The sequence below is a fragment of the Amblyomma americanum genome, chromosome 11 (genome assembly GCF_052857255.1).
Source record: "Amblyomma americanum isolate KBUSLIRL-KWMA chromosome 11, ASM5285725v1, whole genome shotgun sequence".
Taxonomy (NCBI): domain Eukaryota; kingdom Metazoa; phylum Arthropoda; class Arachnida; order Ixodida; family Ixodidae; genus Amblyomma; species Amblyomma americanum.
This window is the reverse complement of record NC_135507.1, coordinates 84,763,288-84,779,041: the sequence shown is the minus strand read 5'-3', so window position 1 is coordinate 84,779,041 and position 15,754 is coordinate 84,763,288. Positions and strand designations below refer to the sequence as shown.

At 50.3% G+C, this 15,754-nt stretch overlaps 1 protein-coding gene across 2 annotated transcripts; it reads left to right on the top strand.

Annotated features, from left to right (window-relative positions):
- The first annotated feature begins 1,483 nt into the window (after positions 1-1,483).
- LOC144110715 (uncharacterized) lies at positions 1,484-5,452 on the top strand. 2 transcript variants are annotated; one of them, XM_077643783.1, is made up of 4 exons: positions 1,484-1,601; positions 2,527-2,783; positions 3,312-3,562; positions 5,207-5,452. In XM_077643783.1, the coding sequence occupies exons 1-4, from the start codon at positions 1,589-1,591 to the stop codon at positions 5,232-5,234; spliced, it is 549 nt and encodes a 182-aa protein (XP_077499909.1). In that variant the 5' UTR covers positions 1,484-1,588; the 3' UTR covers positions 5,235-5,452. The 2 variants fall into 2 exon arrangements, with proteins under 2 accessions (XP_077499909.1, XP_077499908.1); XM_077643782.1 differs by having other exon boundaries at positions 2,527-2,828.
- Positions 5,453-15,754: the final 10,302 nt, after the last annotated feature.

The following is a 15,754-nucleotide window of genomic DNA, read 5'->3' as shown; positions in this document are numbered from 1 at the left end:
GCAAATGCATCGATCGAGGCTGGTTAACGGCAGCACTTCGCTTCCATGTTGTATTTGAAAATTTTTCATGAGGTTCGGGATGTTGGCGGCCGTTGAGGTGGGCGACGCCAAGGCTAGCAGACGACCATGCCTGCACTCGACCAATCGTTTTGAAAGCAGACAGGGCCAAGCTGCACTTGAACTGCCAGAACTGGCGCTGCACGCTCGCGGCACCTAAGCGGCACCACTTCAGAAATTTACAGAACTGGTGCAGCGAGTGCAGGCGAATCGAACGGACCTTTAGTTAAACCCAAGAGCTTGAAAATCACCAAATTATCTGCAAAACAGAGGCTTGTTCTCGCTTATACTTCAACGTGTGGGCGACAGTGTGTGCGAAACAAAAGCGAACCGCTAACATTTGAGCGAGCTATCGCGTCGAAGAATCCAGCGGTGACATGTATTCATGCCGAAGCAGGCAAGCAGGGTGCCGACATCTTGTCAGCCCATGTCCATAGCGCCCGCACGCGACGGTTTGTAGCGTGCGTACCGGTAAAATACAGCTGGTCTGCACTTTTCTCTTGAGGGATATTGGTATAATCTCTTATTGGTTCCTGCCAAATGCGCTTCAATACATTCTTATTCTGGTAGTTATTTTACTCCGGGGGTCGTGGTAGTTGTGAGCTACGTGGTAACACATTCAAAAGTCTCAGCAGAAAAAGGAAAAGCTACCGGAAAGACACTGAAATATTTGCACTGCCTCGACTCCTTTGGCAGCCACCGAGATATGTGAAACAATTACTTTGCCATTTCCTTACCGCAAAAATCAATTTTCAGTGCGACTTCTTCATCCATGCCTTCTAGCTGCCTTTTCTTTTTTTTTTCATACCGTACAGCTCAGGAGGAATGTGAGAACAGTGATACCGAGAGGAACAGGGACCGCGAAGTAATTATCCCGACAAATGTCAATCTCTTTTTCTATGGTTACTGATGTGCGAGAATAATAATAATAATAATTGGTTTTTGGGGGAAAGGAAATGGCGCAGTATCTGTATCATATATCGTTGGACACCTGAACCGCGCCGTAAGGGTAGGGATAAAGGAGGGAGTGAAAGCAGAAAGGAAGGAAGAGCTGCCGTAGTGGAGGGCTCCGGAATAATTTCGACCACCTGGGGATATTTAACTTGCACTAACATCGCACAGCACACGGGCGCCTTAGCGTTTTTCCTCCATAAAAACGCAGCCGCCGCGGTTGGGTTCAAACCCGGGAACTCCGGATCAGTAGTCGAGCGCCCTAACCACTGAGCCACCGCGGCGGGGTGATGTGCGAGAAGAAAATTCGTGTTCTGGTGTCAACTGACGCCACCAAGACCGAAATGGTTAAATAAGGGACCGCTGCCTGTTTTAGCAGGCAGCGGACCGGCTATCAGTGGCATGCTGCAGCGCGAGCTCGGCTGTGGTGGGCTGCTCGAGGCGTGCCTAGCGAACATCGGCGCGTGGAGCAGCGACGGTCCGGTCACGAGGAGACCGATGGTCATCGGCAGCCGCCCGGGCATTCCACGGCCAAAGGCAGACACTCGCTACTCGTCTACGCGGCTCACTTGGTGTATACATGGCTGGAGAACGTAAGTGGCGACGTACCGCTATAGGTGGACCAGTATTTGAGCCGTACTCCTGTAGATGGCCGCCGAAGGACAGAGGCGTTACGATCGCTGGGAGGGACTCGCGCTAGACGTCGACAGTGGTTCTTCCCGGGATGGCCTCTGAAACCAGCCGATTCACGCTTTGCGCTGCCAGCTTGTGCAGTGTGAGCGTCGACTGGGGTTAGAAAGCAAGACTCACGTCGGCACACAGCTGCCCGCATTTGCTGCGCGGTGCACTCAAGCTGAGTTGTAAGATCTTCGCTTAAGCCTGGGGATGTGCTCCGAGGGAGGGAGGGAAAACTATTATTTCAATGGAATTCGAGTACACCCATGGGCCGCCGCGGGACCGCACTGCACTCAAGTGTTTATGTTGTTAAGGTACATGCAGTGGCAGCCCGCCCGGTTGCGATAGTCTGGACGGCCGGGCCCTCAGGGCGCCAACTAGCCCAGCTGTCCGCCTTAAACTCCCAGTCCTCCCAGGTCTTGAGGTTCTCTAGGCCCCGCGGTGGAGGTTCCGCCGGGCCGAGGGAGAGGATGTGGAATGAAGAGGCGTAGGGTTCTGGGCATAGGGCGCAGGCAGGAGTTGCTAAGGAGGAATGGTAGTGGGCTGAGGTCAGGGGTGTGGAGGTAGTGCGTGTATGTAGTATCCGCCAGAGTACTGCGTGCTTGTTATCTGGGGATGCGTTGGTCGGGGGATGTGTTCCGAATGCCAACCGTGAATTCCTGCGAGGGAGCTGGCGACATTTCTGGAAAATTCTAGCGGGTTGTGATGTGAAGGCAGTTAGGGTGATGAGTGCCTCGTGGCGCCAACCGCCTCATTTGTGTTTCGTCGTGAGACTGCAATGAATAAATGGCTACCGTCTGTGCGCCTTTTGAGTACACTAGCTGTCATTTGGTACACATGCAGATGACTTCTCGATGGCCTTGCACGAGCTCCACCCTGGCCGCCAGTGCCGGTCAGTATCGTTCGACGACGGCAAGCGGCGTGTCATCGCCACCGACCTGGACCCTGACGTGGATCCGCTGAATCTTAAGCCCGTCATGGGACGGCCTCCAACTCCACGGCCGTCGCTAACCGACTGCACCATCTCATCGTCGTCGCCCGACGGTCAGTACGACGAGTTGGGCGACGGCTCCTCGCGACCCTCCAGAGCAGCCTCTGAGGTGGGTGTCTCGGCCGCCGCTACCGCCCTACGCATGGAAATGAAGGTGTGTACGGTAATCTGTTATTATATTCGAGGATGTCGGTTTTCATAGGTGCAGTGTAATAGGACTATAGTTTGGATCTGCTGTTGGTCTGGTCGTTGCTACAGTTTAGGTAGTGGGCGAATATATGATCTTGAATGTAACGGCGTCTTGTGTATTTAGTGTCCGAGAACCGCCAGATGTAGTCTCACCCTGAGGGCGTGTATGTTATTACCGAGTCTGAGACATCTGGATACCTCGGGATCTAGTACGTTCCTGCTCTACTTGCTGGTGATGCGGGGGTCAGAGCAAAACCTTGCCCTTTGGAAGGTCCATGGGAAGAATTTTATTTCTAGCTGTTGTCACTGCTTATACATGGTGGCTCGAATCCTGTTGTTGCGTTGGGCTAAAGCGTTCACATGTGACTTCGTTCAGCGAGCTAGCACAGCGCTCAGTGGCGAGAAAAAGCGCCTTCAGACCTCATACGCTGGCGGCTCCTCTGCGCAGGTATTGCCGATGGCCATGCACGAGCCATACCCGGGCCGTCAGTGGCGGTCGGTGACCTTCGACGATGCCAAGCGGCGTGTCATCGCCACCAACCTGGATCCGGAGGTGGACACGCTGAATCTGAAGTCCACCGTGGAAAGGCCCCGACACCCCGGCCGTCGCGAACCGACTGCACCACCTCTTCGTCGCCCGACGGACAGTACGATGAGTTGGGCGAGGGCTGCTCGCGGCCCCTCAGCGCGGCCTCGGAGGTGAGTGTCTCGGCCGCCGCCGCCACTCAGCAGCCGGTGTGTATCTCTATCTGTAAATAATACTTTATGCCAGGGGGTATCAAGTGGCAATAAAAAAAAAGCCGCCGATGACGGGCTCACCGTTAAGGTACCAAAGACTGGGCGCGAAGAAACGCACTCAGAGCAAAAGGAAAGAGGCGGAAAACTGAAACCATTTCGATCTGTGGAGAATTAAAGCTATTTCTTCCGCGTCATTATAACCTGGTCATGGGTTAAATATAGGCGTAGTGTACAAAAAGAAATGGAGGGGTACACTCGTGCTCCGCCTTAAGGATATGCACGTAATGGGTTAATTCCCATACATCCAGAAGGTCATTATCTGGGAGTCCTGATACCACACTGGCGCAGTGGTGCAGCGGTTAAGCAATGCACTATTGCCATGCGATAGCAGGTGCTCCCAGCGGTCTCCCAGTCAATAATTTAACTGCAGCCTACAACTGTGGGCAGTTTACTCACTATCTGGAGGGCAGGTTGTGATGACGCCGAAAGGTCACGTGTCCCACCTGCCTCCTTGGCTGCTCTCTGGGGACCAAATGCCAGTGCATGCCTTTGATGACCACTGAAGAACTCCGCAATTTGTCAGTGGTGATCATCATCATCATGGTGATGATCATGATGAAATCTCATCGGTAGTCTATCCTCCTACGGGGTCACCTGTGCGGTCATGATTACAGTGCGTGTTTTCAAATACAAGACTACTCATAACCACACGAGTCACGTGTCCATCTGGCGAGTTCAGATGGACACGATGGACAGATGGACACTAACGCTCCCTCTGTGGACTGCCTGGATAGCGTCGTGATTCTCCGGCAGTTCGAAACGGTAGTTTTAGATTGCGACATGCTGTGAAAGGGACGCCGTTTCAGGTGCCGTTACCTACTCGATCTGGATTCACGGAGCGCCGTGCCCAACAACAGAGAGATTTAGCACAGCTGAGGCGTGCTGGCGGATATGTATTCGAGATTCCCGAACGCCGGCTCCGCAGTGGCGGAGGCCCCAACCGCTTCCACTGCGCGTGCGCAGGAAGGGTCCGGTAGTGTGGTATTTGATTTTGATTTGATTTAATTCGATTTATTACCGTCAAAGCGGCAGGGGCTCGAACAAAAGTGAAAAATAGTTCATTTGACGAGGTTCAAGAGGTTATTCATGAGACGTCAGTAGCACGGCGCGCTTACGCAGGCAACCATAGGGCGCAAAAAGATAGTGGCTGCATCGCTTCGTAGCCACAGGAGCGAAACAATCCTGTTGCCCGGTGATGGCAATGGCCTCGACCCCAAAGCGTGGTGGCGGATACTTTAGTCAGCGCCCCTCCGGACGCTTAGAGAAGCGGAGTGCGCTGTCCCCTACCCAACTCTCTTTATGCTTCGTCTTTTGTGCCCGTGAACACCCCTCAGTTGGAGCTTTTAGTTAGGAACATCGCAGCAGTATATATGATGGTTGGGTGCGCAGCGTTGCTGCGTAGAAGCCAGCTGCCACCCACGAAATCTGGCAGTGAATCGTGTCTATACGCCTCCGCCATGATGGCCGCCATTATCCAACGTCAGGGCGCGTCCTCCAGTGCCTGTGCACCGTGAGTGAAACTGGAAGCTTGTTCCTTGCACACAGGACAAGTCCCTGGACCCGGAGACGCTGATGATGCGTCTGACCCTCGAGTGCGACCGTCTGGCGGACAAGGACCGGGTGGCGACAGAGATGCCACTGCGGCGCGGAGGGGGCCACACGGACGACGATGAACTGACCAGCGAAGGCGGAGGCAGCGCCTGACGCGGCGATGCGACCTGCCGCCACACGTTCGGCGGCGGCTCTGCAGGCCGCCCATAAATGCCCACGTGCTCATAATTTTAAATTAAATGCCGCTCTCCGATTGTGCGACACTCACTGGGCATGGGTCTTGTCGTTGAAGCCGCCGCTGCAATGGCATGCACTGCAGGGTATCCACATTTCCTTTACCTACGGGTAGCGCCGACAACGAAGGACACGCGTGGAGGGGCTCCAGGTGTCAGCCGCTGTCCCATCGAACACCGCAGCCCTGCAAGGGCCACAACCGATGAGCGGTAAGCAATCCGGACAAATCTGTCACGAATTTGTGCCGAATTCAGCGAACGACTGCTTTTTTACTGCACTAATGAACCACCATATCAGACCACATCGATCGCTGAGACATGCCTAACCTCCCCGCGGCGTACTCCAACCACAGCACCCGTGCACAGTGCATGCAATGATTGACCCCAACATGCAAGAGTCCAATACGGATGATATACCGCTAAACGACAACAATGAATGCCCAGATTCTCATTCAACGCATTCGGAAGGTGAGAGAATACGTCCCTGGTACATGATTATCAACGACAGACTGCGGTCCGGAAAGACGAAATGGATCACACCTACCGCAGACACGCACCACCACGGCACCATTCCGCCACACTCTCGGGACGATTGCGACATCGTCATTAGACCGAGAGGGGGCCTGGTCGCAGACTCCGCCATCGACCTCCAAGTAGCCGTACAGACTAGACCGCCGTCGAACCGCGCGCTGCCTACATCAGGCAATCATTCAAGTGAAGACAGAAGAAAATGTAGCAGTTATCAGTATTAGGGACTAATCAACAAACATGTGCTGCAGCTCTCTGCAACCCGCAAACGGTCACCATCGAAGGTGAAACGAAGAAGAAAGCATCACACATCGCTCAACAATAACGCAGGGCAAATGGTGAGGGAACAAAATTCCCGGATGTGAAGTCTATATGCTCCACCACAAGGCCATCGCTTCGGTGCGCTACATCATAAAAAAAACAGTTCTCATGACTAACCATAAAAAAGGGCCATAAGCGGGATTTTAAGCCGCACAAAGTGGATATTTGGTTGTTAGATGGCGGAACGAATCGTTGGCCCGTCAACACACTGGTTCGGTCCACACCCTTTTCCCAAGCATTTCGCCAAATGTAGCATCCGAGCACCAGCCCAGGAGAAACTTTGTACCCACTAGAAAACCGGTGGGTACCCGGCGGCGCTGGGGATAGAACCCAGCACCTCAACCCAGCAATAGGCTCACAACATGCAGCCATGCAAAGCCCATGCAAAACAACTCGTGAAGTCCGTCGCATAAGAAAGGAGCTGACAAAGAACGGATCGATACCCGCGTGAAGTGCAACAGTCACAAGAACGACATGCTGCGCCCCCCCCCCCCCCCCCAGCCGAAGCAAGAGCAGCCAAAAAGAAAACACGTGCAGCCATTCCATGTGCCCCTGGTGTCAGCTAGACGTTATGCCGGATATTGGCTGACTACGATATCCAAGTTGCCTATGTCCCCTCCAGCAAGCGCAGAAACCATCTGGTACGAGTAAAGCACCCGCTTGAAAAGACAAGCTACCCTGGGGTAGTTTACAAAATTCCTTGGAAAGTATGCGGTGCAGCCTATATAGGCGAAACAGGGGACTTCAAGAGACGTTTCAAAGAACACCAGCGTGACGTCAGAAACAAAAAAGTGACTTCTAACGCTGTCGCCGAACACCAGCAAAGCACGGGCCACTTGATTGGGATTCCGCGCGCATACTTGAAAAGGAAAAATCATTATCTACTCGCCTGCTCAAGGAATCCCTTAACATACAAATGACAAGCCAAGCGATTAACAGGACACACGGCAATCTACCCGAGATATACATCCGCACGATACGTAACGTTTTTCCTACATAAGCAGCAGCCCATCTCGTTTTCATCTTGTTGTAAACAAGGCACCCGTAGTGGTGCCGAAACGTCAATGCTTTTACGTTTTTTTTCTTATATGACTTTGGCGAGTGTTCGTTTCTGGATATGCTGAATTTTCCTCGCCAGACGGGTTTCCTTCGAACCCTCAACCATGCAGCATAATGTGCAGCTAGTGAATGCTGAAACATTGTGCGGAGCTTGGATGCAACGAGGGAATGACTTGTCAAAGGGTAGCAGAAGCTAGATTGCTTATACCATAAGGGTAGAAATGAAACCTATGGCAGCTGTGAGTTGTTCTTTTTATTAAGAAAGGACATAGTAGACATATTTTTTTTTATTCTGCTCTCTGCATTCCTTCTTCCTCTTTGTCAACATAACTGGTGCATTGGAGGTCCTCTCGGCACTAAATATTTCTTTGTACCTGAAACATTTCTGCAGTGGTTATGGTTATCGTCGCCGTCATGCTAGTCTAGTACTGGTCGACAATGGGCCAGAACACACTGTATACACTAGACTAAAGACCACAGTTTTTTCCGCAGTTCTTGTGGAGTGCACTCCTTACACAAGAGTGGCATTTCGCACGTCCATTTTCAACCTGTATTCTAGGAAACTATTTGTTGACCCATAAAATTTAACACCGTCTGGTGCCCTAGTCACAGATACTGTTAAGGTTCTTCAGCACTCATGTCGCCACAGCTGGGGCCAATTAAATCACAGCCAGAAGCTTCCGAAACGTGCAGCTCAGGATGCAGCTATAAACGGTGCTTGATTGAGAAGACGAGGGCCTTCAAGACCCTCACAGGTAGCTTAGCAGCGGGACATGCTTGAAAATGATGATCATAGCAGGGGGCGAGATGTCATCTGGAAGCGCCGCAGTGGACGTGATGCAAATAAGGTTAAAAATTTATTAATATATTTAGAATATCCGGCGTCGTTGCCGAAGGCATTGTGAGCGATGAATAGGTTGGCGTAGGGTGGCCCAGGTGGCCTACTCCGGAGAAGCAACCTACGCAGGTCACGTCACCTTGTGGCGCCATCACAACCTACCCAACGGATTATGAGCAAACTAACCACCCTGGTAGGTGGCAGTTATATTAACGGTTGATTGCGAGGGGGTCTCGGGAAGATCAACTTTGGTCACGCAAGGCCCACCGGTGGCAGCACCTGTCATCGCAGGGACGCTTCACCATTGTGCAAGTAGTGGTGTGAGGAGTGCCAGGGACTTAGGAATGTAAAGTTTAGAATTACCAATTCCGCATATATAGACATTATCTTATTAACGCTATCCCGTCTTATCCTTAAGGCGGAGGTTAAGTGCCCTCTCCAATTTTTTAAAATTCTTACTGTCACTTGCCAAGTTGAGGGAAGCGCAGCCATTACTCGAAAATACAGTGTTTGACCGCACCCATGCCACAATAGGCTTGCAGTATTCTCAGACTAGGAAAATAGTGTTGAAAATAGTGTCTTCTTGCTGAGCACTGCTAACTTGTTTTCCTTTTGCCGTGCTTCGTTATTTTTTTACGTGTTTTTCTTTGTTTTGTTTCTTTTCCGTGCATCCCAAGATTTATTCAGTGCTGATATGCTTTTGGGTACTGCCACTAGTTTGACATAAAAGTTGGCCTTGTGTGCTGTAGATATCGCATCTTAGTAGCCGAATAATTGGTACAACCTCTACGTTCGTAGTCAGCATGTGTATTGGTTCCCGTGACAGAAGCTTCGCCCAATTACGTGTCTTAGCATCAAATCCATGCTCGGAGTTATCTTTTCTGTACATCCTTCCCACCGTGGCGACTGCCGTGCAGTGTTTTCATTTAAATCCTTGCGCTTGCCTTCTTTCACAGGGAAACACTTTTTGTTGCTCTTCAGTCACGCTGCTTACCTTTGGTGCTTGTCTTGTGTCTTAATGCAGCATTGCGGTAGACAGCTGAACTTTTTCATTTCCTAATGGGAATGTTCGGAGTGTTTGCGAGGAACTGTTCATTGACATGCTGTTAGAACGTTCAGATGTATGGTTATAATTGCCACATTTGTGAAGATCTTAGTATCACAAATGAGTAATAGCCTTCTAGGTATTCTTCTGCATACATTAGTCAGGTAAACCTATGATGCCTATCCTTTACGATTAACTTCCTTTCATCGCGTTGGTGTGGAGTGGGTGTAGCTCTTCGTGAAATGGCTTCACGTGAGGCCATTGGCATTTGATGCTACCCCTGTCTTGCCTCTTAGCCAGTCGTCTTTAACCTTACCTACCGGCCAGTATTTGGTTCAGTGTTGGGACAACTTTACACAGGTTTCCTCATGCAGGGCTACACAATGCTTGTGTTGTACCACTAATTGTGTGTCCGGAGTAGAACTACACACAACTATGGCGCGTCGCTCATTGTTCATCAGTTCATTTTGTGCAAGCAGCCTCTTTTGTCTAGTCGATCCTTGTTTTACTTCAAAGATTTCGATCAAATTAAATAAAGAACAGTTTCCGCATTCTGAGGCACTCTCCAGCACTAGGGATATGGTGTAGGTGCTCCTGCTGTCTGTCGCAAGTTGGAGGGGGTGGCTAGTACATCGCACTGTCCTTTGGTCAGTATTAGCCACGTATGGGCATGGTTGGGCTGATTGGCCTTGCGTTGTATCTCAAGTGATGGCTGCGCTAATTGCTAGCGTCTGACATATCATCTCATTTTCCCTAGTTCCATTTTCCACTCCCTTTCTTTCCACTTCTCATATTTCTGCCAGCACGTCTTAGTGTGGGGCCAATAGGGTTTCAGACTCCTCGGAGCAATCGGAAGCGTTCACCTCAACTGCCGTCCCAATATAGGAGATTTGCAGGGGAGAAACGCTCAGAGCCAGGTGTGGTACAATGAGCGATATTTATCCGCGGCCCTCCCTCATGCCCCTCACAGCCTGAGTAGCTCCGGGACGTCAAACCAACAAATCTTCTGTAGTGTGTGTATAGCGGGGGCTTCTGGCTTCAGGGGAAAAGATGCTTAGTGCTGGCAGAACTGAGGGTAATAGCACAGGTCAGCTGAGAAGGCGGATGAACTGGGGCTAGAAACATATTGGACACTTTCACTCTGCGCAGCTGGAGTCACTGAAGGCATACTGTGCTTGACGAGAGAGGGGTAGCTGGGCGCACTGGCACAGGAGTGCAAGTCCAGGAAAATGGCAGCGGTACAGTGCAAGTAGTGTCCAAACACAGGGAAGGGTCAATGGTGCCGCTATATTAAATGGTCGACTGCTTTCTCTTGTGGACCATATTGGAGGACTTTGCCACGATGTACTCGAAGATGTTCACGAAGATGATGTTGTCGTTCGATTACGGCAGGCAATGGGAGTGGCTATGGTGCGGGATTTGGAAATTGAGAACGGCCTTTAACGTGCACTGACATCGCACAGCACACGGGCGCCTTAGCGTTTTTAAAGAGGAAAGACGCTAAGGCGCCCGTGCGCTGTGCGATGTCAGCGCACGTTAAAGATCCCCAGGTGGTCGAAACTATTCCGGAGCCCTTCACTACGGCACCTCTCTCTTCCTTTCTTCTTTCACTCCCTCCTTTATCCCTTCCCTTACGGCGCGGTTCAGGTGTCGAACGATTTATGAGACAGATACTGCGCCATTTCTTTTCCCCCAAAACCAATTATTATTATTGTAGAATTGAGGTCTTGCGTTCCGGGCCTGTTGTAGTGGCTCGTTTGAGGTGTTGCGTTTCGGGCTTGTTGTAGTGGCTCGTGCGAGGTCTTGCGTTTCGGGCCAGTTGTAGTGGCTCGTTTGAGTTCTTGCGTTTCGGGCCTGTTGTAGTGGCTCGTTTGAGGTCTTTTTGCATTTCGGGCTTGTTGTAGTGGCTCGTTTGAGGTCTTGTGTTTCGGGCCTGTTGTAGTGGCTCGTATGAGGTCTTGCGTTTCAGGCTTGTAGTGGCTCGTTTGAGGTCTTGCGTTTCGGGTTTGTTGTAGTGGCTCGTTTGAGGTCTTTTTGCGTTTCGGGCTTGTTGTAGTGGCTCGTTTGAGGTCTTGCGTTTCGAGCCTGTTGTAGGGGCTCGTCATGTCGTTTAGAGTTGGTTGCTCACTCCTCAGCGACTCTTTCCTTGAAGGAGGAGCTCTCGCAACTTTCCACAACATTCAGTGGGAAGTTGTCGAGGTATCTTGTGGAGAAAATAATCAAATTAGCTGCTTTTTGAGCGGAATTAGACGAAATATTGGTAAAAGTTTGTGCAACTGACATCAAATTGCTGGTAATTCAGTATGTCTGTTTCCATGGAATGATAAACTAGTAAGCCTTTTGATATTACTTCAAGTGTAGTGGGCCACGTGACAAGGGCAGAGAAAATGGTTTCATAATAACACTATGACAGGTGTTTAAAGGTATGCATTGTTTGCTTACTGTATGTTGACTCCTCTTGTATTGGGCCGACAGTGCTTTCGTGTAGTGGCCAGCGAAGCCGATTTGCTCGCGCCTTTTCTGGTTCGTATACCAGTCACGGGAATAATAATTTTGTTATTTTTTGAAGTGAGAAGCTTCACTATATGCTCGTCAACACCGGGCTTCGCGTGAGCCACACTACAAATTTGCCACAGCTGCGCATGCGCGAAACCGAGTGACGTCACGCAGAGCGCAGGTGGCCGCTGCTGCCGCAGCCGTCGCCGCCGCCTCGCGCTGCCTCCATCGTCTGACCTTTAGCCATGGAAGGAGGAGAAGAAGACCCAGAAGTGGTAGCGTGGGATTTGGCTCAAAAGCAGCGAAGATATGAAAAGTGCAAGGCTAGACAAGCGGCTGAAACGCCAGAATCACGAGAGGCACGCCTTGCGAAACGGCGGCAAAAGGACGCTGAATTGCGCCGTTTGGCTGCGTCACTTGAGAGTGGCCAGGTGAGCGAAAACTGTACTTCGGGAAACGTCGAGCGGTTTCGAAGAAATAATGAAAACGCCAGAGCTAAGCGAGCAACCGAAACACCCGAGCAACGAGAGGAGAGTCTCGCTAAACGATGTTGACAAGACGCTCAAATGCGGCTCTTAGCCGCGTCTGCTACCAGTGTTAGCAGCCAACAGAGTGAAGACGACGACGCTATGGAAGAAGTAAATACTCGCCGCTACACAGACTACATGTTGAAACTCGGTGAAAGTGCCCGCGCGACCAAGGTCTTTACGACAGACTGTGGACAACCCGTTCGGCCACGTCTGTGACGTTTGTGAAATACTATGGCATTTGCGGGATCTTAGACGATTGTACAAGCTTTGTGTACCTAAAACAACACGTTTTGGAAAAGCTAGAAAGGTATACCCAAATTGTAACCCTATGTATGAAACCTTAAGCTAAACCACGAGCATCGCCACGAAGTTTTTCGCTTCGAGATATCCAGGCTAAACACTTTAGCTAAGCCTCAGCCCAACTTTTTTTTTTCAAGGCCAATTTCAAGGCTCCAGCCGTGGGCCGGCTTTTACAGATTTGGTCGAGAAGTAGAGCTTTCGCCCTAAAAAAGCGGCTGGAAAAAAGCGAGCAGGATATGGCGAAATAAACGCCTCGAAACCCGATGTAGTCTCGCGGCGTGGCTGTGGGCGGTGCGATGTGGAGACAGTACAAACAATGGAGCATAGTCCACCAAGCATGGGCGTCGGCGGTAGCAGAGACCGCGTTGGAAGACGTGGTCTGCCAACTGCTGTCGGTCCAAGCCTGCCAGTCTGCTTGAGAACACTGTGCAGTTCCTCACTCGCTTTGCTTTTCTCAGCATACCGCCGTACAGACCAAGAGTGGAGGCATTTAGAGATGCGCTGGCATGTACAGTCTTTGTCAAAAATTTACAGCCCAAGCGGTCTGCTTTCTAGACGTGTAGCGGGGCAATAAAGTACATTTGACAGCCCTAAGCTTGGGAGGGTTGAAGACTTAAGTTGCCTTCCGCCTTCTTGAAATTAGGGTCCCTGAGTATGCAAGAGGAGCCGCACTGCAGGGCTCAGAAGCAGACTCCTTGGTCTGTACTCTTTTGACAAAGACTGTACAGCACGCGTACGAGAGCAGACGACACAGCAGTCCATGCGTCACAACTTTTGGAGTCCATGTGACCAGGGTTGCTGCTTTCCGATGGTACTGGCGTCATTGCACAGGCCAGTGCTCCGAAACGGAGACCGAAAAAGCTCAATACACACAATGCATTGACAAATTATTCATTGTGCACACATGAATACAAGAGCGTGTATCATGCGTACTGGAGCAGTACGCAATACTTGCAACCAAGAACGTGCAAAGAAAAATTTCCTGTCTCTATCCCTTTGGAGGGACGATCAGAGAAAACAGACATCGGTTTTAATAAAAGGGAGTACCGCGTCTAATCACTAACAGACCACTCTTATAGAAAATGGAGCTTTTCTAGACAAGAAAAATTGTATAGGACACTTCATCATCATCATCATCATCATCATCATCATCATCAGCCTGACTAAACCCACTATAGGGCAAAGGCCTCTCCCTTGTCCTTCAATTAACCCTGTTCTTTGCCAGCTGCGCCCACCCTATGCCCGCAAACTTCTTAACCTCAATCACCCACCTAACTTTCTGCCGCCCCCTGCTACGCTTGCCTTCTCTTGGAATTCACTCCGTTACCCTTAAGGACCAGCGGTTACCTTGCCTTCGCATTACATGCCCTGCCCAAGCCCATTTCTTCTTCTTGATTTCGACTAGGATGTCATTAACCAGCGTTTCTTCCCCTACCCACTCTGCCCGCTTCCGGTCTCTTAACGTTACACCAACCATTTTTCTTTCCATGGCTCACTGCGTTGTCCTTAACCTTGAGCTCAGCCGTTTTCGTTAGCCTCCATGTTTCTGCTCCGTAGGTGAGTACCGGCAAGATACACCTGTTGTACACTTTTCTCTTGAGGGATATTGGTAAACTGCCACTCATGACCTGAGAGAACCTGCCATATGCGTTCCAGCTCCACCTTAAGGGCATGACGCCGTAGCGTAGCGGGTTAGACTTTCCATTCTGAGCAGTTTGACACCTTTTAACGCATTTCCTATTTTTTAATTGTTTCAGTTATTCAACTTAACAATTACACACTATAAATTTTCTTAATTAGCATCATCAAGCATTGGATTTTAATTCTGAGCATTTTGACATCTTTGAACCCCCTTTTCCAATTTTTTTCATGTTTTCCATTTCTTTAATTAATCGGTTTATTAGAATGATTTCATTAACTCGCCATCGCCTATCACACGCCAATCAATCATCATTCCCTAGAACAGAAATCACCATAATACCATCTTTTTGACGCAGCCCCCGATTATTTCCAAATACGCGGTGCCGACTATTACTACGCCGGCGGCTTTTCGACCGAACGAGCTGTATACTGTATACCGCGTAAAAGTCCCCCCAAAAATGCAGGTGCTGCCATCACGGGCCGCTTCCTGAAATAAAATGCGTAGGTCGAAACCCATTTATATACGCGGATCTCAGAGGCTACGCTGCACCTCCATTCATTTGAAAACGGTGGCAGCCCGTTCTTACCGGTAAGCACGTTATCAGTTTGAATCGACGGGCGGGGAAATTTGAAAACCATTTTTTTTCGTCGAAAAATGCGAGTTCTGGCGCTGGGCAAAAGCCAACAAAGCAGGTGAAAGCCAGATAATCAATTTAATATGAGTAAAATTCTTTCATCAAACTGTCCCTAGTGTTGCCCTCAGTAAAGATGATAGTTGGGCGAGTTGATGAGCGTTTACCACTACGCGATGAGTGACGCGTGCTGCATCGTTAATTTTTAACCTTTCACTCGGCCCCCAAGGGTAACCTGGTAGTTTCATGTTTTTCTTGTTTTTCATGGTGTCATGTATAAATTGCATACATTCAGAAATAAACCTCAGTTGCGAGTTAGCGCTTGTCTCTGTCGTCCTCTCCGTCTGTCGTGTTCCTTCGCGCTATTTTCCGCGTCACGAATGTTCCTCTGAGTTCCGAGTCGTCGCGGTGGATTCACTTTGCCTACTGCCAACTCCAAGGTTAACACTATAAAAGAAATCATCAACAGGCCGCCAAAACAAGCGAACGTTGCCGTGAGCTCGTAAAGCTGCGTAGGCTTGGCTTCTGCAGACGTTGCTTCCTTTGGGGGATCTCTGAACACATTACTACGACCGCAAATTCTCCGCTCAGCGGACTCTTGGTAGAGTGCAGTTTCAACCAACCGGCGCAGAAGGTTGCCGTAGATATGTGCGTGGGCGTAATCTTTCCGGGCAGGCAATGTGCCCATTGAGGTTTTCAGCCTTTCGTGCGATCCTACGTACTCTCTTCTGTGAAACACCCTGTCGCACGCGTGCAGTCCCAGCACAAAGCAGGCGAAACCCTGACGCCGCGCACAGCGAAGACAGTCTACGGCCGCCTCGAAAACAAGCTGGGTGTCTGGCATTCTACTTTGCGAAGCGCGCCGCAGCCTAGCGTACAGGGGGTGACGAAAGACCGTTGAGTTGTTGGGAAATATTTG